The 22,935-nt window shown below is 45.3% G+C and overlaps 1 protein-coding gene across 1 annotated transcript in view; it reads right to left on the reverse strand.

Annotated features, from left to right (window-relative positions):
* Nucleotides 1–22,935, reverse strand: part of LOC106587588 (TOX high mobility group box family member 3) — a 72,470-nt gene that overhangs the window by 15,133 nt on the left and 34,402 nt on the right. Inside the window, exon 2 of the mRNA XM_014176114.3 lies at nucleotides 11,387–11,440. Within this exon, the coding sequence (XP_014031589.1) occupies nucleotides 11,387–11,440 (54 nt within the window). The remainder of the gene's footprint in view (nucleotides 1–11,386; nucleotides 11,441–22,935) is intronic.

Here is a 22,935-nt window from a genome sequence, read left to right on the forward strand (position 1 = left end):
CACTGGAGGCTTCGTGCCATGGATCATCCCTACATGCTCCGGGCCATGGATTATCACTGGAGGCATGGGACCATTGGTCATCACTGAAGGCTTCCTACGTGGAGCTGGAACCGGTGTCACCGGACTGGGGAGACGCACAGGAGACTGGGTGCGCAGAGCAGGCACAGGGCACACTGGGCCGCTGAGGCGCACCGGAGGTCTGGAGCTCAGGGCTGGCACACCCCGTCCTGGCTGGATGGTCACTGTAGCCCAGCACGGGCGGGGCGCTGGTACAAGACGAACTGTGCTGCGCTGGTGAACGGGGGTACTGTGCGTAGAGCAGGCACAGGATAACCTGGGCCGTAGAGACGCACTGGAGACCAGATACGCTGAGCCGGCGCACTTCTTCCTGGCTGACGGCCAACTCTAGCACGGCAACGGTGAGGAGCTTGCACCGAGCGCACCGGGCTGTGAGTGCGCACTGGTGACACAGTGCACATCACCGCATAACACGGTGCTTGCTCGGTCACTCGCTCCCCACGGTAAGCACAAGGAGTTTGCTCAGGTCTTAAAACCGCCTTAGCCAATCTACCCGTGTGCCCCCCACCAATTTGTTTTGCCGCTGCCTCTCGGCCTCCTGTTGCTTGCCTAGCCGTTCTTCCCAGTATCGCCGTTCCGCCTTTGCTGCCTCTATCTCCTCCGGCGGGCAGCGATACTCTCCCGGCCTTGTCCAAGGTCCTGCCCCATCCAGGATCTCCTCCCAGGTCCAGTCATCCTGCCCATGCTGCTTGGTCTTTTTGTGGTGGGATCTTCTGTAACGTTCGTCAAAAGGAGTCGACCAAGGTGCAGCGTAGAATATGTTCATCTTGTGATTTATTTACTCAGAACACGAATAAAAAGTAATGCACAAAGAAAATACGACCGGCACGTTCTGTAGGCACACAAAGCAATACAAAATTAAGATCCCACAAACATAGGTGGAAAAAAGGCTGCCTAAGTATGGTTCCTAATCAGAGACAACAATAGACAGCTGCCTCTGGTTAGGAACCATACTCGGCCCAACACAAAGAAATACAAAACATAGAATGTCCACCCCACACCCTGACCTAACCACATAGAGAAACAAACCCTCTCTCTCGGGTCAGGGCATGACAACAACTCTGGAATGATCCCAATGATCATGTTACAGAGAACTTTCCTGCAATGCAGGAAATGTTAAACGTGTAGTGTATTTGAGGTGTAAAAATGATTCTGAAGTTTGTAATTTCCACTTCAAAATTTCAGAGTAGATTTTTCCTTATGAAAAATGTGTGAACCCCTACATAAATGTACATTAATTATAATCAAAGGAAAAAAGGAATATCTGCAACTCTCCTATGCTCCCATGGGGATTTAATCAGACGCACAAAACAGATGTTTCCATCCGAGTTGGAATCACTCTTATCTCTCATACCTGCATGAAGCCTTCCTTTCAGGGATTTATTGTTTAAAGGATGAGAAGTTAGGTGGAGTGGTACTAACACTTATCTATAACCATACAGAGATGTAACATTTCTTAAAACCCATTAAAGTCCACTCTGAGCAAAGTAAGGAGTGAAGAGGGGGAAAAAAGCAACTGCAAAAAAGTTAAGAAATCATGAGAGAGGAGAGGATACATGATAAAAGCCCTTTAATCTCAGGGATGGAAGATGTTGGGTCTGAAGTGCAAAGAAAATTCACGTCACAGAAACATGGGTTTAAAGAAAATGTTCTGAGAAATATTATGCTTGGCCAGAAGGGTTTCTCATTGTTCCCCTTGGTTGAACCTTTAAATCTGCTCATCAAACAGTCTAATCCCTCTGCCTGCAGAATTCAAGCTTTTGGTCACACTTAATTAGCTTATTTGGATTCTTGGAGACGGTACCAACTGCTCTGCTCACCTACTGCTGGTCTTGTCTTCATTGGTACATTCCTTAAGCCACTCTGTAAAAGGCCAACGTATTCACATAGCGACCCACAATGACCACATCTGAGTTACATGCATATAGGACGCGCCACAATTGGATATAGCAACTACTAGCATGGCAGTCAAGATACTCTTTTCTCAATATCAAAGGTCTTAAATCGATTTGAAAAACATATTTCTGTTAGCTTTAGGTCAGTGTGTTGATATCAGTGTTAATACACTTTTTACCAGGGCAAGCTTAGAGGGGAGGCAGAACAGAAGTCCATCAGTCTCTCTCACTCTCTTTTTCTCTCTCTCTTTCTCTAGAACAGGCAATGAAAAAAACCCAAGGCAGTGGCAGCAGAGGGAATATGCCAGCCTAGTCCTTGATTAGAGAGTAGTAATGTTTCTGTTGCTTGCTTTAGCACACAGACACTTGAAACTAATTCAATGCCTACTCAGGGCAGCTGTCTTGACAAGCACTGATGAATTCCAGAGGCAGAGACAGTTAATAGAGTTGTATTTTCCTGTTCCCCTAGTTTCAGACCACTTTTCAACTTTCTGACGCTTGTTTCACAGCTGTTCAATCAGTTCTCCTTTCTGAAGGAGCCACTGCATGTTCATCACAGCTCTGGACTCTGGCTTAAGGCTTCCTCATGCTTCGGTTTGGCGGGCGCCTAGCAGAACTCGGCTAGGCGCACCAAACTAGTGTGCTCGCATATCTTCGACCTTTGCTTGAAAAGACCTTCACTTGAAAAATTTGAAAAAAAATGCCAATATTACTAGTCCATCTTGAGACGCCGTAGCCAGTATAGAATTCCTCAAAATGAAAGACTAATCTAAGATAACAAAAAAAATCGGTCATTAATTTTGATGTTTTTACCAAGGAGATCTTAGTCGTGCAATTTTACATCTAACTAGGATGTTGGGTTTAGTATTTCTCAAGTGAAAAAATGTGCATGAAAACGAGTCGTCTATCGTTGAATGACAACAAACACTTCATCGAACAATCCCTACTGTTGACCAATTACAGACGAAAGGGCACAGATTCGGCTTGCCTTGAGAAAAAATATCGTGTTTATGAACAGCCGAAAAAACCCTTGCCGAAGGCCAAAACAAACAAAAATGTCATAAAATGTCATCATAATTTATGCATGAACTGTTTCAGTTGGGAAGCATACGGACACTTTTATACTCTCTTAGAAAAAAGGGCTCCAAAAGGGTTCTTTGGCTGTCCCCATAGGATAACCATTTTTGGTTCCACATAGAACCCTTTTGGGTTCCATGTAGAACCCTCTGTGGAAAAGGTCCTACATAGAACCCAAAAGGGTTTTACCTGGATTCAAAATGGGTTCTCCTATGGGGACAGCCAAAGAACCCTTTTGGAACCCTTTTTTTCAAAAGGGGTTCTTCAAAGAGTTCTCCTATTGGAACAGCCAAAGAACCATTTAAGGTTCGTGATATATATTTTTTCTAAGAGTGTAGAGGAGAGCAGGATAAATTACAGAAAGCTTTAAACAAACAATTTACTGTGCACTACTCTACTACTGCCATCTTATTTCATGTTAACGTCACTGAAAAAGCACTGGAACCTGTTTTGTCTCCATGCCTAACAATGAAAACACAAAGTGTTTAAAACATAAATAGTGTAAAAGGGGAACTGTCATGACTCAACGGTGTAGAGCTATAGCCAGGGCCACATGGCAGTGATCAGGAGAGAACATCATCATCACAGGCTTCATTACCAATCTGAACCTGTCATTAGAGAAGAATGATGTGCAGTAAAAAGGGCCTCTCTGTTTGTTTGGCTGGGTTCACAGGCCTCAGAAGGATACTTTAGGGGAGGAAAAAAGGACATCACCATTACATTCATTTGTATTACTCTCTGACCTTTTCATATGGGTACAACTTGCCAAGATCTGTGTGGAAGAAGCTAAACCAGGACAGTGAACAGAGCTGGATAGGGATGTTGGACCGTAGGCTGATGCATTGTAGCCTGAATTATACAGGCAAGCAGGACGGGGTTTGAGACAGCCTTCCCTAAGATGAAGGTGAGCAAAGGTGAGTTCCATTTTTATAGTAAAACACAGCAAATGTGACGGTGACCTTTAAGATAAACAGACCTGCCCCTGGAGGGCAGGAATAGAGGAATGTTTTTTTCCTAGATACTGCTAAATAGTGTAACGGAGGGAGGGAGCGAGGGAAGGAGGAAGGGAGGGAGAGAGGAAGTGAGATCGGTATCAAAGACTGTGGTTGTGTTCCTCGTCTCCCGTCCTTAATGATGATCCAAATTAACATCTGCACGAGTTGGGAGCTGAAAATTGAGACATGAAGTTAGCTAAGGCTCGTCTGGGGTACGGAGGGAGTGTGTCAGCTGTCAGTGCAGGGCAGGCCTCTATTCTTATAGCCTTTAGCCATACCCTTATCCTACTTCTCCTCTGTTCCTCTGGTGATGTAGAGGTTAATCCAGGACCTGCAATGCCTAGCTCCACTCCTACTCCCCAGGTGCTCTCATTTGTTGACTTCTGTAACCGTAAAAGCCTTGGTTTCATGCATGTTAACATTAGAAGCCTACTCCATAAGTTTGCTTTATTCACTGCTTTAGCATACTCTGCCAACCCAGATGTCTTAGCCGTGTCTGAATCCTGGCTTAGGAAAACCACCAAAACCCCTGAAAGTTCCATCCCGAACTATAACATTTTCCGACAAGATAGAACTGCCAAAAGGGGCGGTGTTGCAATCTACTGCAGAGATAGCCTGCAGAGTTCTGTCTTATTATCCAGGTCTGTACCCAAACAATTCGAGATTCTACTTTTAAAATCCATCTTTCCAGAAACAAGTCTCTCACCGTTGCCGCTTGCTATAGACCACCCTCTGCCCCCAGCTGTGCCCTGGACACCATATGTGAATTGATTGCCCCCCATCTATCCTCAGAGCCCGTGCTGCTAGGTGACCTAAACTGTGACATGCTTAACACCCGGCCATCCTACAATCTAAGCTTGATGGCCTCAATCTCACACAAATTATCAATGAACCCACCAGGTACAACCCCAAATCCATAAACACGGGCACCCTCATAGATATCATCCTAACCAACTTGCCCTCCAAATACACCTCTGCTGTTTTCAACCAAGATCTCAGCGATCACTGCCTCATTGCCTGCATCCGTAATGGGTCTGTGGTTCGGTCAAACGACCACCCCTCATCACTGTCAAATGCTCTCTAAAACACTTCAGCGAGCAGGCCTTTCTAATCGACCTGGCCCAGGTATCCTGGAAGGATATTGACCTCATCCCGTCAGTAGAGGATGCCTGGTTATTCTTTGAAAGTGCCTTCCTCACCATCTTAAATAAACATGCCCCATTCAAAAAAAATGGAACCAGGAACAGATATAGCCTTTGGTTCTCTCCAGACCTGACTGCCCTTGACCAGCACAAAAACATCCTGTGGCGTTCTGCATTAGCATCGAACAGCCCCCGTGATATGCAACTTTTCAGGGAAGTTAGGAACAAATATACACAGGCAGTTAGGAAAGCTAAGGCTAGCTTTTTCAAGCAGAAATTTGCATCCTGTAGCACAAACTCAAAAAAGTTCTGGGACACTGTAAAGTCCATGGAGAGTAAGAGCACCTCCTCCCAGCTGCCCACTGTTCTGAGGCTAGGAAACACTGTTACCACCAATAAATCCACTATAATTGAGAATTTCAATAAGCATTTTTCTACGGCTGGCCATGCTTTCCACCTGGCTACTCCTACCCCGGTCAACAGCCCTGCGCTCCCCACAGCAACTCGCCCAAACCTCCCCCACTTCTCCTTCACCAAAATCCAGATAGCTGATGTTCTGAAAGAGCTGCAAAATCTGGACCCCTACAAATCAGCCGGGCTAGACAATCTGGACCCTCTCTTTCTAAAATGATCTGCCAAAATTGTTGCAACCCCTATTACTAGCCTGTTCAACCGCTCTTTTGTATCGTCTGAGATTCCCATAGATTGGAAAGCTGCCGCGGTCATCCCCCTCTTCAAAGGGGGAGACACTCTAGACCCAAACTGCTACAGACCTATATCTATTCTACCCTCCCTTTCTAAGGTCTTCGAAAGGCAAGTTAACAAACAGATTGCCAACCATTTCGAATCCCACCGTACCTTCTCCACTATGCAATCTGGTTTCAGAGCTGGTCATGGGTGCACCTCAGTCACGCTCAAGGTCCTAAACAATATCATAACCACCATCGATAAGACACATTACTGTGCAGCCGTATTCATGGACCTGGCTAAGGCTTTCAATTCTCAATCACGACATTCATATTGGCAGACTCAACAGCCTTGGTTTCTCAAATTATTGCCTCGCCTGGTTCATCAACTACTTCTCTGATAGAGTTCAGTATGTCAGATCGGAGGGCCTGTTGTCCGGACCTCTGGCAGTCTCTATAGGGGTGCCACAGGGTTAAATTCTCAGGCCGACTCTCTTCTCCGTATAAATCAATTATGTCGCTCTTGCTGCTGGTGATTCTTTGAACCACCTCTACGCAGACAACACCATTCTGTATACCTCTGGCCCTTCTTTGGACACTGTGTTAGCTAACCTCCAGATGAGCTTCAATGCCATACAACTCTCCTTCCTTGGCCTCCAACTGCTCTTAAATGCAAGTAAAACTAAATGCATGCTCTTCAACCGATCGCTGCCCGCACCTGCCAGCCCGTCCAGCATCACTACTCTGGACGGTTGCGACTTAGAATATGTGGACAACTACAAATACCTAGGTGTCTGGTTAGACTGTAAACTCTCCTTCCAGACTCACATTAAACATCTCCAATCCAAAATTAAATCTAGAATCGGCTTCCTATTCCGCAACAAAGCATCCTTCACTCATGCTGCCAAACATGCCCTCGTAAAACTGATTATCCTACCGATCCTCGACTTCAGCGATGTCATTTACAAAATAGCCTCCAACACTCTACTCAACAAATTGGATGCAGTCTATCACAGTGCCATCCGTTTTGTCACCAAAGCCCCATATACTACCCACCACTGCGACCTGTACACTCTCGTTGGCTGGCCCTCGCTTCATACTCGTCGCCAAACCCACTGGCTCCAGGTCATCTACAAGTCTCTGCTAGGTAAAGCCACGCCTTATCTCAGCTCACTGGTCACCATAGCAGCACCCACCCGTAGCACACGCTCCAGCAGGTTTATCTCACTGGTCACCCCCAAAGCCAATTCTTCCTTCGGCCGCCTCTCCTTCCAGTTCTCTGCTGCCAATGACTGGAACGAACTGCAAAAATCTCTGAAGCTGGAGACTCTTACCTCCCTCACTAGCTTTAAGCACCAGCTGTCAGAGCAGCTCACAGATCACTGCACCTGTACATAGCTCATCTGTAAATAGCACATCCAATCTCCCTAATCCCCATACTGTATTTATTTATTTATCTTGCTCCTTTGCACCCCAGTATCTCTACTTGCACATTCATCTTCTGCACATTCTACCATTCCAGTGTTTAATTGCTATATTGTAATTACTTCGCCACCACGGCCTATTTATTGCCTTACCTCTCTTATCCTACCTCATTTGCACATGCTGTATATAGATTTTTCTACTGTATTATTGATTGTATGTTTGTTTATTCCATGTGTAACTCTGTGTTGTTGTATGTGTCGAACTGCTTTGCTTTATTTTGGCCAGGTCGTAGTTGCAAATGAGAACTTGTTCTCAACTAGCCTACCTGATTAAATAAAGGTGAAATAAAAAAAATAAAACAATTCCTCAGGGGGGAGAGGTGCCAGACTAGGAGTGCCTGTCTGCCTGCCTGCCTGGCTGGATGGCTGGTGGAGCCAAGAGTGTCACAGCATTGCAGCATCACTGCCTGGTGTCACTTCACATAAAGCCTGGCTAATTCTGCACCAGGAGCAGTTTAGAGGGGCTCTGATCTCAGATTAAGAGACGCACAATCCGCTTCCTTCACATCAGCAGCCTGGTTATCCATTTACATTGTTATGAAAGCTCAGCACAGCCAAGTGCCAAGCAAACCAGATGCTGGCTTCATGTTTGTCGTGTGTGTGTGTGTGTGTGTGTGTGTGTGTGTGTGTGTGTGTGTGTGTGTGTGTGTGTGTGTGTGTGTGTGTGTGTGTGTGTGTGTGTGTGTGTGTGTGTGTGTGTGTGTGTGTGTGTGTGTGTGTGTGTGTGTGTGTCCATGTCGGTCACTGTGTGTGTATGTGTTGTTTGTGTTATGTGTGCGTGCATGTGTGACGGGTCGTTCCATGGGCAGGCGTAGGGTCCGATGGCATAGGGGGCAGAGCAGGGCTTGTAAGAGGGAGCTGAGGCCAGACCAGATCAATCCAGCATGTCTGGGCAGATATATAGGGAATCTCCCAGGCAGCCACAGATCCCCCAGTGTTGTATGATGTAATGTGTTGTTAATACACAGGCAGCATTACGTGCATGGTGAAAAGGCCATCAGGTTTATGACAAACACATTGGCTCACTGCTAAAGTGTTGACTATTGGAGTTAACAGGCAAGGATTATGGAAATGTTCAGGAAAAGCATGAGACGATTAATGGTTGAGTTTCAGATGCTTCTGATCTGATGTGTTTTTGTGAACCATCGAGGACTCCAATCTATCTCATATTCCTTCGATCTAGAACATGTATGGTGTTCTCAATCCCAATATCAAAGACAGCAGCAAGAAAAAGCTTTTGAGGCAATATCTCCACCCTTTCAATAAACTTCTGTAATCCAATTCACAGATGCAATAACCAAGACTTGTTAAAGGCAGAGCCATGCAATTACTGAATATAATAGGCCCTGGGATCAATAGAGCCAGGATTGAGACTCCAGTTTCCAACATCTAGAGAGGCAGAGGAGCATAAAGATACTCAAATGATAACATCACGGTGGGCCCGCAATCAACATTACAAATTTGTAACCATCTCGAATCCATTTCTGCATAGATCATTACTCCTGTCTAATTTGATTGGAAGGGAGAAGTGATACCCACCGTTGAGTGGAATTGAATCCCGGTGTACAGTATCATACTCTCTAAGGAGAGCAGTCAAGCCTCCCTGTTAGGATGGGTGTTTTAACAGGAGCACACCAAGGTCATCTTATCTCATTCTGTAAGTGCAGAAGGTAATAACACACTAGCCATCTACAGTAAATATCCAATGTTATTTTATCTGTTGCATATGACGTTTTGGTTGATTTTGATACACCAGCCATCTACATATTCAATGTTATTTTATCTATTGGATAAGCATATTGGTTTATTTTGATACACTAGTCATCTAACTATCTAATATTGTTTTATCTATTTGAATAAGCATATTGGCTAATTTAATGATGTTCTCTGAGTTTGAGTATACCAGTGAGTAAATAGCCAGTAGTGTTTGTGTAAAGATGACTCAGTGTTCTGCATTATACAAGAGCTGCAAGAGAACTGGATGTTTTTTTTTTTACATTTACCGTTAGCCTCAATTGTCTATGCAGAATGCAGTTGTATATATTTAGCTGCTGTTAGTCACTCATTCATCATGGAGCCAGATCCATTTTGGCTGGTGCTGGTACAGAAGCCTTCCCTTCCAGTGCACCCAGAGCCAAGGCCTGTCACATTAACTTGATTAATACAGCGTTACAGTAGAGAGGAATCTCATGTTAGTGTGAAATTACACCATTCAAAGTGGAAAGTCACTTAAATTTCTCTTCAGTTCAGGTTACAAGAAACAATACTTCACACACTCCAATCCTTTTTTTTTTCATTAGAAAAAATAAATAATCTGTGCACTGTTTGTGGTTACACTCAGACATATTTTACTATATATCTCTCTCCACACACACACACACACACACACACACACACACACACACACACACACACACACACACACACACACACACACACACACACACACACACACACACACACACACACACACACACACACACACAAAATGTGGGCTGAAGTACAATGCCATCTGCGCCGTAACACTGGAAACAGTTGCTCCTTTTGATCAAATGCAAATGAGCTGCTTGGCTGTTCTATCAACTCTCCTGCCTTCCCCCTACCACCAGCCCACCAGCCCCCACCCAGTCAGTCCACCAGCCCCCACCCAGCCCCCACCCACCCAGCCCCCACCCAGCCAGTCCAGCCACACTGGGCTTTCACAGCTTGTGCTGAATGATCTCTGAACAGCTTGTGATGGCGTGGCCTCCACTCGCCTCACCACAGAGGGCCTCAGCCATTGAAGTAGAGTAACTAGATTGGGTCAAAAAAAGCCCCTTTGACCATGGCACATTGAGTTGCATGAGGATGCCGGTTCTAGTAATTATATTTCTTTGGCCTCAGCAGCCCCTGGACATGGAGGATGGATGCACCCAGTTTTAGCAAATGTGTTGGCAAATGAAACATCTCCCTATAAGACTCTATTAAAGCTTTGTAGTTGGGTCAGTCGGTGCAGTCCCTGCTGTACTGTAACTGCTTGACTAAGTAGGATCACCATTGAGCTAATGAGTTAAGAAACTATAGCTTTCTCAACCACGGAGAGAGATGTGATGTGTAACATTACAAAGGCATCTGTTTTCCTCTTCTCTATGGCAATACTGTGGTTGCTTGGTACATGGTTGAGAGAGCAGGCTATATCAGTCTCTCTTTAGACAGCACCCTGGTACACTAAACAGTATGAGATTGCCCTGTTTTGAACTATTGTGGAGGGATGATGGGTATTTTTGGCGCACTTCTCCCTAATGACAGGGCAGGAGAGAGGGTGGAGGTCGACTACACTGGTATATTTAGCACACTGTTGAATCCTCAGTCACCAATGCTCAGAGGGACATGAAATGTGAGTTCGGCAGCTCATCAGAAGTAGTCCCAAACCTACTCTATGTGTCCTTACCATAACATACACAGATCATTCAGACACTTCTAAAGTCATGCCACATGACATTCAAGGCATTGGAACTGCAAGGCAAGACAGAGAGTGGTTTTGAGAGTGATGGCACGTGTTTCTCCTCAGGCTCCTTGATCATGTCTTGGAACATGAGGGAAAACAGGTGTTTACATCCCTAACTTTCTGACACCTCACCTTGGCTTGCTGAGTCCTGTCAAGCTAGACACATCACAAGGCTTTCAGAAGAGAGGGCTCTATATTGAACTTAACTAATCTTACTATCAATCTATGCAGGGTCTTGCTTCAGTATGAAGCAATTTAACAGCAATACAACAAAGCCTTACTCGATGTTAAAAACAATTGTAGTCTATCATTTACTATAGCTTGTATGCCGGTCCACTCTCGGACAAATAGTAGTTGTTATCTTTGACATCTGATTAATTGACTTCCCTACATCTCCATTATTGGCCTTTACATGATCAGAACGTAGAGAAGGGATCAGAACATGGAGAAGGGATCAGAGCGTGGAGAAGGGATCAGAACGTGGAGAAGAGATCAGAACGTGGAGAAGGGATAGTTGAGGAAAGTGGAGAAGGGATACTTACATCACCACCACCAGAGACATCTGCCATGTTCATGTAGTTGTTGTTGTTGGCAAACTGCAAGAGAAGAGAACAGATCATCATTATACCTCTGGCCTCGTACCAAGATTATGTCAAATCAGTGTCACATAGATATTTCCTTTCACAGATCCATTCAATTAGTGTCACTTGCGTATACGTTTTTCACGTTCACGTGTTGAGTTTAGTCCTAGTTGTTTCTGCTTGGGTGACATTGCTCTATTGTCACATAGTAGAAATATGTCTTTCGAGAGGCTGTAGCCAATTCACTGCAAGGTAATGAAAATCTGGGCTGGCTATTCATGCCTTATGGGATGGTAATTAAGCATGGGTTTGCATCACAAAGCAAAGTATGAAGATGCTCTGGCAGGTTATTAACTTCAAGTAACCCAAGGGAGGAGGATGCTGCCAAGGAACTAAAAAAAGATGGTGTGAGAGTACCAATAGGACATGGAGCGGTTGTGGTTTTTTGGATTGGTGAAAGGCAAGCATGAGTGGGGGGGGGGGTAAGTGTAGCTAGATGAGCTATTAAAAAATGTGTCCTTTAGTTTAGTTAAGAAATAGCAACAGCGCTGTGTTTTGCGTTCATGACGAGCCCCGTAAACCCACACACATAGCCCTCCTAGCAAAATGGCTGCCACTTCCTTTCTTCTGATACACAAGCGTGCTGACAGGTAGGAACAATGGGACACAGAATGAAGAATTATGCACTAGCAGCTGGGCTCTAGAGCACAATGCACCTCTCTGTGACCAGGCTACAGCAGCAGCACAAACCCCACAAACCCCAGCCTACACTGGGCAGGGAGGAAGAGGGGAAGAAGTTTGTGTCTTCATGGGTCCTCCCTCTGTGAGACACTTTCTCCATTTTCACAAAGCACTGGAATAATCTCCTTTTGTGTATTTATTACAAAGTCATTCTAGTGAAACATTATGAAAGTGGAACAACTCAAATATAGAGGGAGAGAAAAAATGGTTTCTTATCTTAAGGGGAAGCCAAACAATAGTGGAAACAAATTAAGATCAGAGCGAGATGAGAAGTGCATTAATTTATTTTCCACTCCTTTGTTTTTTTCTCCCCTCGTTTTCTTGTGAGTGGTTAGTATGCGAATGTAATTACCGAAAGAACTGTGGCTAATCAACTACGAATGGTATCCATTAATTAGCCTATGCCTTGGAGAGAGAGCGTGTAGAATCAGCAGCAATGTTAACCTCTCTGGTATGAGTGGGACGCTAGCCAGTGAAATTGCAGGACGCCAAATTCAAACAACAGAAATCCCAGAATTCAAATTCCTCAAACATACAAGTACTGTACACCATTTTAAAGATAAACTTCTTGTTAATCCAGCCCCTGTGTCAGATTTCAAAAAGGCTTTACGGCGAAAGTACACCATGCAATTATGTTAGGACTGCGCCTAGCCACAAAACACCATACAGACATTTTCCAGCCAAGGAGAGCCACTTACCTTTGATGATCTTCATCTGGTGGCACTCCCAGGACTCCATGTTACACAATAAATGTTTGTTTTGTTCGATCATTTCCCTCTTTATGTCCAAAAACCTCTGTTTTGTTGGTGCGTTTAGTTCAGTAATCCAAAGGCACAAAGTGCGCTCTCAACATCCAGACGAAAGTAAAAAAATTACAATAAACATTCGTATAAACATGTCAAATGATGTTTAAAATCAATCCTCAGGTTGTTTTTGTCATAAATAATCAATAATATTTCAACCGAACAAAAGCTTCATCAATAGAAAAGGAGAAACAAGAAAGGTGCGCTCCCAATCACGCGCTGGACTCATGTCTGGAAATTTCCACTGTCCACTCATTGAAAGTGCTGTATCTCCCTCATTTTTCAGAGTAAAAGCCTGAAACAATGCCTAAAGACTGGCCACATGTAGAAGAAGCCATAGAGATCGTGAACTGGGTCCTAAGTCTTTGTATGGTGGATAGGCTTTCAATGGAAAAACAGCCTTTCAAAATAATAGTACTTCCTGGATGGATTTTCCTCAGGTCTTCGCCTGCCATATCAGTTCTGTTATACTCACAGACATTATTTTAATAGTTTTGGAAACGTTAGAGTGTTTCTATCCAAATCTACCAATTATATGCATATCATAGCTTCTGGGCCTGAGTAGCAGGCAGTTTAATTTGGGCACGCTTTTCATCCAAAATTTCGAATGCTGCCCCCTACCCTAGTGAAGTTAACAGCGTAATGCACAAATGAGAAGGGAAGCCACAAGCCCCACTAGCAGTTGGCAAAGCAGGTGGTTTGATACATTCAACACAACCCGTTTGTAGACCTCTTTACCTGGAGCTGTCCCACTGAACTGCATCTGAGCACTGGAGTTCAAACACACACACACACACACACACGCACACACACGCACACACACGCACACACACGCCACAGAGAGTTGCAGATAACCTCAACTGTGAAACCTCTGTCAATAAGGAGTGGTCCTCCCTTCCCCCTTCTGTACTTTCAGACCTGACATGGCCAGGGTACATCAGGCATTCTGAGAAGCACACACAGACACGGACACACACACACACACACACACACACACACACACACACACACACACACACACACACACACACACACCACACACACACACACACACACACACACACACACATCTGGCATTCTGAGCAGCACTCGGCTAGTAATTAACCTCAACGCAGCCTGGGATTAACTGTGAAGTGTTACACTGTCCCCTTCTTCTTTTAGATTACAAATTGAAGCCTCAGAGATATCGCTCTCTATTGAAACACAGGCAACATTGTGTTGATGTGGGAAGATATAGGAAGGTTTTGTGCAGTGCTACCTCTTCCTAACCCCCCTGGGTTTTTTTCTGGTGAGTGAGACGTTAGGGGGTGAACAAACAATAGCTCTGGAACCAAGAGAACTCTGAACATTCTGGGAAATTGAGAGGGAACATAAGGATCTAAGAAGATGAATACATCATTTTGTTGTTATTGTGGGCTTTCTAATGGCAAGAACTGATGCGGAGGTAGGCTATGTCTTCCCAGAGCATGCAGGTAGATTTGAGTGGGTTGGTTGTCAGTGTTTAGTTATTCATTAACGTCATCAACATCCAACCGTTTCCCAATGCAATTACTACCTGCAACATACAGACGTAGGATCTTAATTTGATCACTCTTTTGATGCTGAATATTTTTCTGTGCCGCAGAAAATGCAGATGAGCTTCGTGATATACACAAATTCACTGAAAACCAGCACTAACACGTGGTTATATTAACAGTATTCCACTTGTCATGTAGCCTCATTTTGACCAGCTAATAGCCTAACCACAGATCAAGCAACATTATGGACTAAACATTAAAATCCTGCTGCACAGGATTATTTTGCTGTGACCATACAGGTCAAATTAAGATCCGTAAACTACCGCCTCTGTGGTGTGTGCTCCCAACACATGGTGAATTTATACCTCAATAACACAAACACCACGCTCTAAGGTGAGACAATAGGAAAACAACCAACAACAATTGATACTGGCCTGAGTTCCAGTAAATTAGCTACAGAGAAAACACTGCAATAAGGAAAGGCCATTAATTAGTATTGTGCAACTCTTTAGGAAGACTTCCCCATTTCCATGAGGTGTGTTTTATTGTGCTTCCAGTTCTAGGGCACATTGGGTACAAGTCCAACTCCCCTCTGAGAACTAGATTGTATCCCAAATGGCACCCTATGCCCTATGTAGTGCACTACTTTTGGGCCCTCGTCAAGAGCAGTGCACTATAAAATAAATAGGGTGCCATTTGGGACACATCCTAGTCTCTCACCAACACCATTGGAAATGGTCCCCAGCCACCAGTATCAATCTTGACCATTAAGAGCTCTACCCTACCGTGGCAGTCGCTTGGCCACATCCTCAGTGGACAGCGAGTAGCAACATGAGCGGATCTTGTTATTGTTATATTGTTGCTCCCAATTAATCTTGGTGGAACGCCGGCGTTTAATGTTCATGTTTCACGGCAGGCTCTGATTGAGTCAAATGCCAGATGAAATTAAGTGTGATTGGAAGGACTGTGCAGCTGATGGCAGAGCCTGCACTAAAATGGGTCAGAGCAGACAATGAGCGCTCTGTAATTAAAATGATGAGATGAGCAGGATGGATGAGCAAACTCTGCCTGCTACAGTCCTCGTTAGGACAAAATCAAACCATGCTATGTTAAACGGGAAGCTTTTTGGCAGCAGTGAAATCTGCCACTGGTGGAACTAAGATTGTCTGGAGTATTATCACCCGAACATGACAGAGTAAATGTTACAGAAATGTTATCATGGGGTGTTCTTACAGGAACCAGGGAACTGGGGGTGAAAAATCTGTAGGAACATAAGAGCACAGCAGCAACAGGCCAGGCAAACCTGTTACTAAGCATTAGACAGCCCTGCACATCCAAGCTCCAAGCTCAGCATGTTTGGAAAAACAAGTGATGTCTCTCTTTCCCTCTCCCAATCTCTCTTTCTCTGTCATTCTCTCTCTATATCTCCTAAAGGCTCTATCTGGCAGAGGGGAACAAGCAGCAGTAGAGTAAAGTAGAGCTTTAAAATAGCCTTGGGATAGAAGGCTTTTATTAACAGAGTGGATCCATGGCCAAAGGAGCTATGTGTAACACGAGCCTCGATGGTGTGAGAGAGACAGAAACGGCAGAGCAAACACACTGACTGACCGGCCATCTACCTAGTGTTTTCACTCCCAGCCACTTCCTCTCTATCTGCACTAGCAGCACATTTCTTTCTTCAATAAATGTTTCAGAGAAGAGAGAATTAAAGAGCTTACATGATCCTGATCCTGCCGTGAAAAGACTGTAAAGGCTGTACTGTCTGGGAAAACACTCATAGAGAGAGACAGAAAAGCATTAAGCTTTCCTCACAGAGAATCAGATGAAGAGATGAATTTAATTTCTCTCTGTGTTTTGAGAAGGGAAAGAATACCCAATCCTTTGCAATTGGCAGTCTTCTCTCACATTATAGTGCAATGATGAGCTCTTGTGAGAGCTGGAAGAGGAGGAGGGGAAATTGTGGCTGTTTACATCTTCATTTGCTGAGATGCATTTGCTTTCTCCATGTACTCCATGACACCTGAAACCCCAACCTCTTTAAGAAATACCTGGGATAGGATAAAGTAATCCTTCTAACCCCCCCCCCTCAAAAAAAAAGACATAGATGTACTATTGTAAAGTGGTTGCTCCACTGGATATCATAAGGTGAATGCACCAATTTGTAAGTCGCTCTGGATAAGAGCGTCTGCTAAATGACGTAAATGTAAATGTAAATGTAAATGTACTGTAAATACCATAGTACTTCATTGGATTGTTTTTTTTTTTTGGAAAGACTTTCCATTACACCAGTATGACCCCATCTTACCCCCAGTATGAGGTAGGAACCAAATTGATCAAATCAAATTTTATTTGTCACATGTGCCGAACAACCTTACAGTGCTTACTTACTAGCCCTTAACCAACAACACAGTTTTAAGAAAATAAAAAATAAGTAAGAGATAAGAATAACAAATAATTAAAGAGCAGCCGTAAATAACAATAGCAAGACTATATACAGGGGGTATCGGTACAGAGTCAATGTGCGGGGGCACCGGTGTCGAGGTAATTGAGGTAATATGTACATGTAGGTAGAGTTATTAAAGTGACTATGCATAGATAATAACAGAGAGTAGCGGCAGCATAGAAGAGGGTGGGAGGGGGCAATGCAAATAGTCTGGGTACAGCAGTAGGGAACAGTCTATGACTAGGGCGGCTGGAGTCTTTGACATTTGATTAGCTGTTCAGGAGTCTTATGGCTTGGGGGTAGAATCTGTTTAGAAGCCTCTTGGACCTAGACTTGGCGCTCCGGTACAGCTTGCCGTGCTGTAGCAGTAGGGAACAGTCTATGACTAGGGTGGCTGGAGTCTTTGAACATTTTTAGGGCCTTCCTCTGACACCGCCTGGTATAGAGGTCCTGGATGGCAGGAAGCTTGGCCCCAGTGATGTACTGGGCCATGTGGTTGGAGGCCGAGCAGTTGCCATAACAGGCAGTGATGCAACCTGCCAGGATGCTCTCGATGGTGCAGCTGTAAAACCTTTTGAGGATCTGAGGACCCATGCCAAATATTTTCAGTCTCCTGAGGGGGATTAGGTTTTGTTGTGCCCTCTTCACAACTGTCTTGGTGTGCTTGGACCATGTTAGTTTGTTGGTGATGTGGACGCCAAGGAACTTGAAGCTCTCAACCTGCTTCACTACAGACCAGTCGATGAGAATGGGGGCGTGCTCGGGTCCTCCTTTCCTGTAGTCCACAATCATCTCCTTTGTCTTGATCACGTTGAGGGAGAGGTTGTTGTCCTTGCACCACACGGCCAGGTCTCTTACCTCCCTAAAGGCTGTCTCATTGTTGTCGGTGATCAGGCCTACCACTGTTCTGTCATCAGCAAACTTAATGATGGTGTTGGAGTTGTGCCTGGCCGTGCAGTCATGAGTGAACAGGGAGTACAGGAGGGGGCTGAGCACGCACCCCTGAGGGGCCCCTGTGTTGAGGATCAGTGTGGCGGATCTGTTGTTACCTAACCTTACCACCTGGGGGGCGGCCCGTCAGGAAGTCCAGGATCCAATAGCAGAGGAAGGTGTTTAGTCCCAGAGTCCTTAGCGGAACGATTTGATTAGTGTAATGTTAGCTAGCTACATAGTTGTCTTTGCTGTCTTTGCATCAAGGATAGAGGTGTAGCTTTGAGAAACTAACAAGGTTAGCTAGCCAGCTGTACTCGTTCTCAGCGACGCCGTTTTACAAACAAAGCCAACAGCACAGCCACTGCTAGCTAGCCAGCTTTAGCAACTAGCAGTACAGTAGAAACAAAATACATTACAACGGAATGATTTGATTAGTGTAATGTTAGCTAGCTACATAGTTGTCTTTGTATCATAGATTAAGGTGTCGTACAGAGTAGCTATCGAGGTTAGCTAGCCAGCTACATTTTCAAACAAAGTCAACAACGCAGCCACTGCTAGCTAGCCAACTCTACCAGCGAGCAGTACTGTATCATTTTAGTCAACAAGATTTTTGCAACGTAAGCTTAACTTTCTGAACATTCGAGATGTGTAGTCCACTTGTGTAGCTAGCAGGACTGACTTTGCATTAGCTAGCCAACGTTTAATCACTTTTGCATTATGAAAGGTACCAGACATGGACACGAATGATCCATTGGTAGTTTGTTGTAACCAAGTATTGGTGCTAACCGTGTGTTATTGGATGCTAGCATGCTAGTTAGCTACGGCGTCATAGGACACGGTGCACTGGAAGAAGCTGGAAGAATACTGTACCAAGTTATCTAGCTGAATAAACTAAGTTTGAGCCTATTCCTGGCAACATTGAACCACTGTAGTTTACATCAATTATAATTTCTAAAGTGGAAGTTGGAAAGTTATATTTGAGTGTCATTGAGTGTCATTGAGTGCTCATTCCAATCTCCTTAGCATTAGCGTAGCCTCTCCTGTAGCCTGTCAACCATGTGTCTGCCTATCCCTGTTCTCTCCTCTCTGCACAGGCCACACAAACGCTTCACACCGCGTGGCCGCTGCCACTCTAACCTGGTGGTCCCAGCGCGCACGACCCACGTGGAGTTCCAGGTCTCCGGCAGCCTCTGGAACTGCCGATCTGCGGCCAACAAGGCAGAGTTCATCTCAGCCTATGCTACCCTCCAGTCCCTCGACTTCTTTGCGCTGAAACATGGATTACCACAGAGAACACTGCTACTCCTACTGCTCTCTCCTCGTCTTACCACGTGTTCTCGCATACCCCGAGAGCATCTGGTCAGCGGGGTGGCAGGACTGGAATCCTCATCTCTCCCAAGTGGACATTCTCTCTTTCTCCCCTGACCCATCTGTCTATCTCCTCCTTTGACTGCTGCTACGTCCCTTCCGTCTTCAAGAGAGCGAGAGTTGCACCCCTTCTCAAAAAACCTACACTCGATCCCTCCGATGTCAACAACTACAGACCAGTATCCCTTCTTTCTTTCCTCTCCAAAACTCTTGAGCGTGCTGTCCTTGGCCAGCTCTCTTGCTATCTCTCTCAGAATGACCTTCTTGATCCAAATCAGTCAGGTTTCAAGACCGGTCATTCAACTGAGACTGCTCTTCTCTGTGTCACGGAGGCTCTCCGCACTGCTAAAGCTAACTCTCTCTCCTCTGCTCTCATCCTTCTTGACCTATCTGCTGCCTTTGATACTGTGAACCATCAGATCCTCCTCTCCACCCTCTCCGAGTTGGGCATCTCCGGCGTGGCTCACTCCTGGATTGCGTCCTACCTGACAGGTCGCTCCTACTAGGTGGCGTGGCGAGAATCCATCTCCGCACCACATGCTCTCACCACCGGTGTCCCCCAGGGCTCAGTTCTAGGCCCTCTCCTATTCTCGCTATACACCAAGTCACTTGGCTCTGTCATATCCTCACATGGTCTCTCCTATCATTGCTACGCAGACGACACACAATTAATCTTCTCTTTTCCCCCTTCTGATAACCAGGTGGCGAATCGCATCTCTGCATGTCTGGCAGACATATCAGTGTGGATGACGGATCACCACCTCAAGCTGAACATCGGCAAAACGGAGCTACTCTTCCTCCCGGGGAAGGACTGCCCGTTCCATGATCTCGCCATCACGGTTGACAACTCCATTGCGTCCTCCTCCCAGAGTGCTAAGAGCCTTGGCGTGACCCTGGACAACACCCTGTCGTTCTCAGCTAACATCAAGGCAGTGACCCGATCCTGTAGGTTCATGCTATACAACATTCGCAGAGTACGACCCTGCCTTACACAGGAAGCGGCGCAGGTCCTAATCCAGGCACTTGTCATCTCCCGTCTGGATTACTGCAACTCGCTGCTGGCGGGGCTCCCTGCCTGTGCCATTAAACCCTTACAACTCATCCAGAACGCCGCAGCCCGTCTGGTGTTCAACCTTCCCAAGTTCTTGCACGTCACCCCGCTCCTCCGCACACTCCACTGACTTCCAGTTCAAGCTCGCATCTGCTACAAGACCATGGTGCTTGCCTACGGAGCTGTGAGGGGAACGGCACCTCCGTACCTTCAGGCTCTGATCAGTCCCTACACCCAAAGAAGGGCACTGCGTTCATCCACCTCTGGCCTGCTCGCCTCCCTACCTCTGCGGAAGCATAGTTCCCGCTCAGCCCAGTCAAAACTGTTCGCTGCTCTGGCACCCCAATGGTGGAACAAGCTCCCTCACGACACCAGGACAGCGGAGTCAATCACCACCTTCCGGAGACACCTGAAACCCCACCTCTTTAAGGAATACCTGGGATAGGTTAAAGTAATCCTTCTACCCCCCCCCCCCCCCCCCCAAAAAAAAGATGTAGATGTACTATTGTAAAGTGGTTGTTCCACTGGATATCATAAGGTGAATGCACCAACTTGTAAGTCGCTCTGGATAAGAGCGTCTACTAAATGACGTAAATGTAAATGTTAGTGATGAGCTTTGAGGGCACTATGGTGTTGAACGCTGGGCTGTAGTCAATGAATAGCATTCTCACATAGGTGTTCCTTTTGTCCAGGTGTGAAAGGGCAGTGTGGAGTACAATAGAGATTGCATCATTTGTGGATCTGTTAGTGCGGTATGCAAATTGGAATGGGTCTAGGGATTCTGGGATAATGGTGTTTATGTGAGCCATGACCAGCCTTTCAAAGCATTTCATGGCTACAGACATGAGTGCTATGGGTCGGTAGTCATTTAGGCAGGTTACCTTAGTGTTCTTGGGCACAGGGACTATGGTGGTCTGCTTGAAACATGTTGGTATTACAGACTCAGACAGGGAGAGGTTGAAAATGTCAGTGAAGAGACTTGCCAGTTGGTCAGCGCATCCTCGGAGTACACGTCCTGGTAATCCGTCTGGCCCTGCGGCCTTGTGAATGTTTAAAGTGTCATATGATGATGTTCATAAATGTGGAGATAAAATAAGATAACTGTTTGGTATAGTCAGCTTGGACTGTTGTGCTGGTTTGGTCAATATACAGTCCAGATTCACAAGAGCATGAACAGAGAGAGAAGACATCGAAAAGATAATTTTCTAAACATAAATCAAATATTTTTTTCCGCTTAAGTTTTGGACTGCAAAATTCCATACTAAATTTAATACAAAGGGTCTAGAATCTTCCTTTTCCATCTGCACTTTAGACTATTCAATTCCAAAGTTGACTCTCATGAATAAATCAAAATGAAATGACCTCACAATAAGTGATTGGCTATGTAAAAAAAACAATGTCTACTCTGTGATGGACGACACACAGAATGAGCAGAAAATAGGCTACTTTGGTTACACAATACAATCCAAAGCCATCAGTATCAGTCCCCGCTTGACAGCAGGTAAGCACCTTGGCCGTGTTCCTCCTCCCTCCTCCTCACAGAAACACCAAAAACTAATTCAATCAAGAGCAGACATTTGCCAGAAACATATCAGCTGCTGACAAGCAATTTTACAGTTCAACTATGAGCTCAGTAATCACAGCATAGCCTCTGTTCTCTGGGACACGATGCCTATGCTAATGTATCTCCAGTCCAGTCATCTCTCTGTAAGAAGGATAAAATACCAGTCAACTTGCAACTACACTACGCCTCCAGTTCAGTCCAGAGTATAACCACAAGTAATTTGCTCTGTTGTTTCTATTTATTTTAATATTTCCATTAAGATGCCAGCCACAGTAGCTTTGGCCCTTTCATTTAGCAGAAGGGGAGGAGACCAAGACTAGCAATACAAACGGAACACTTTCCTTTCCGCAGAACCTCCACCAGGCCAGTTGCAGCTTGGGTAAACACCAATCTCTGATTCCCTGGGTCCTCCTCACCAAATACATGCTCATTTACCACCCAATTCAGCGTAAACAGCCTGCAGCTGGACCCTCCTGTGATTATAGGGGCTATTCACCCCCAGCATGCCCCCATACATGCGGTGCCAAGCTGGCACATATAGATATATATTCCTCACTATGTGTTTGGCAGTCAATTTGTAAAGCGACTCCAGTGCACAGCGTGTCCACACAGTCAGCTCACAAGCTGTGTTCTGATCTGCAGGAAGAATCGATCCGTAATTCAGTTTAAAGCTAAAATCATTACTCCCACAGCACAGCAGACTGTTCCCTCCCATAAGAACTAACTGACTGCTGGTCCAGGACTACACAAGAAGTAACATTAAAGTGAATTTCTTTCTTTCTCTCTGTCTGTCTGTCTCCCATATTTCCTTCTCTCTACTTCTCTCTCTCTCTGTCCCTTACACCCTCTCTCTCTCCCTTACACACTAGGCTTGGGCGGTATCCAGATTTTCATACCGACCATGTGCCATCCCGGAATATTCTGTAATACCGGCAATGAACAAAATCCCACTGAGCCTCTATAATCCGGGACGGTAGGTAGCCTATTGGTTAGAGCGTTGGGTCAGTAACCGAAAGGTTGTTAGATCGAATCCTCGAGCTGACAAGGTAAAAATCTGCCATTCTGCCTCTGAACAAGGCAGTTAACCCAC

The sequence above is a fragment of the Salmo salar genome, chromosome 26 (genome assembly GCF_965601325.2).
Source record: "Salmo salar chromosome 26, fSalSal1, whole genome shotgun sequence".
Classification (NCBI taxonomy): Eukaryota; Metazoa; Chordata; class Actinopteri; order Salmoniformes; family Salmonidae; genus Salmo; species Salmo salar.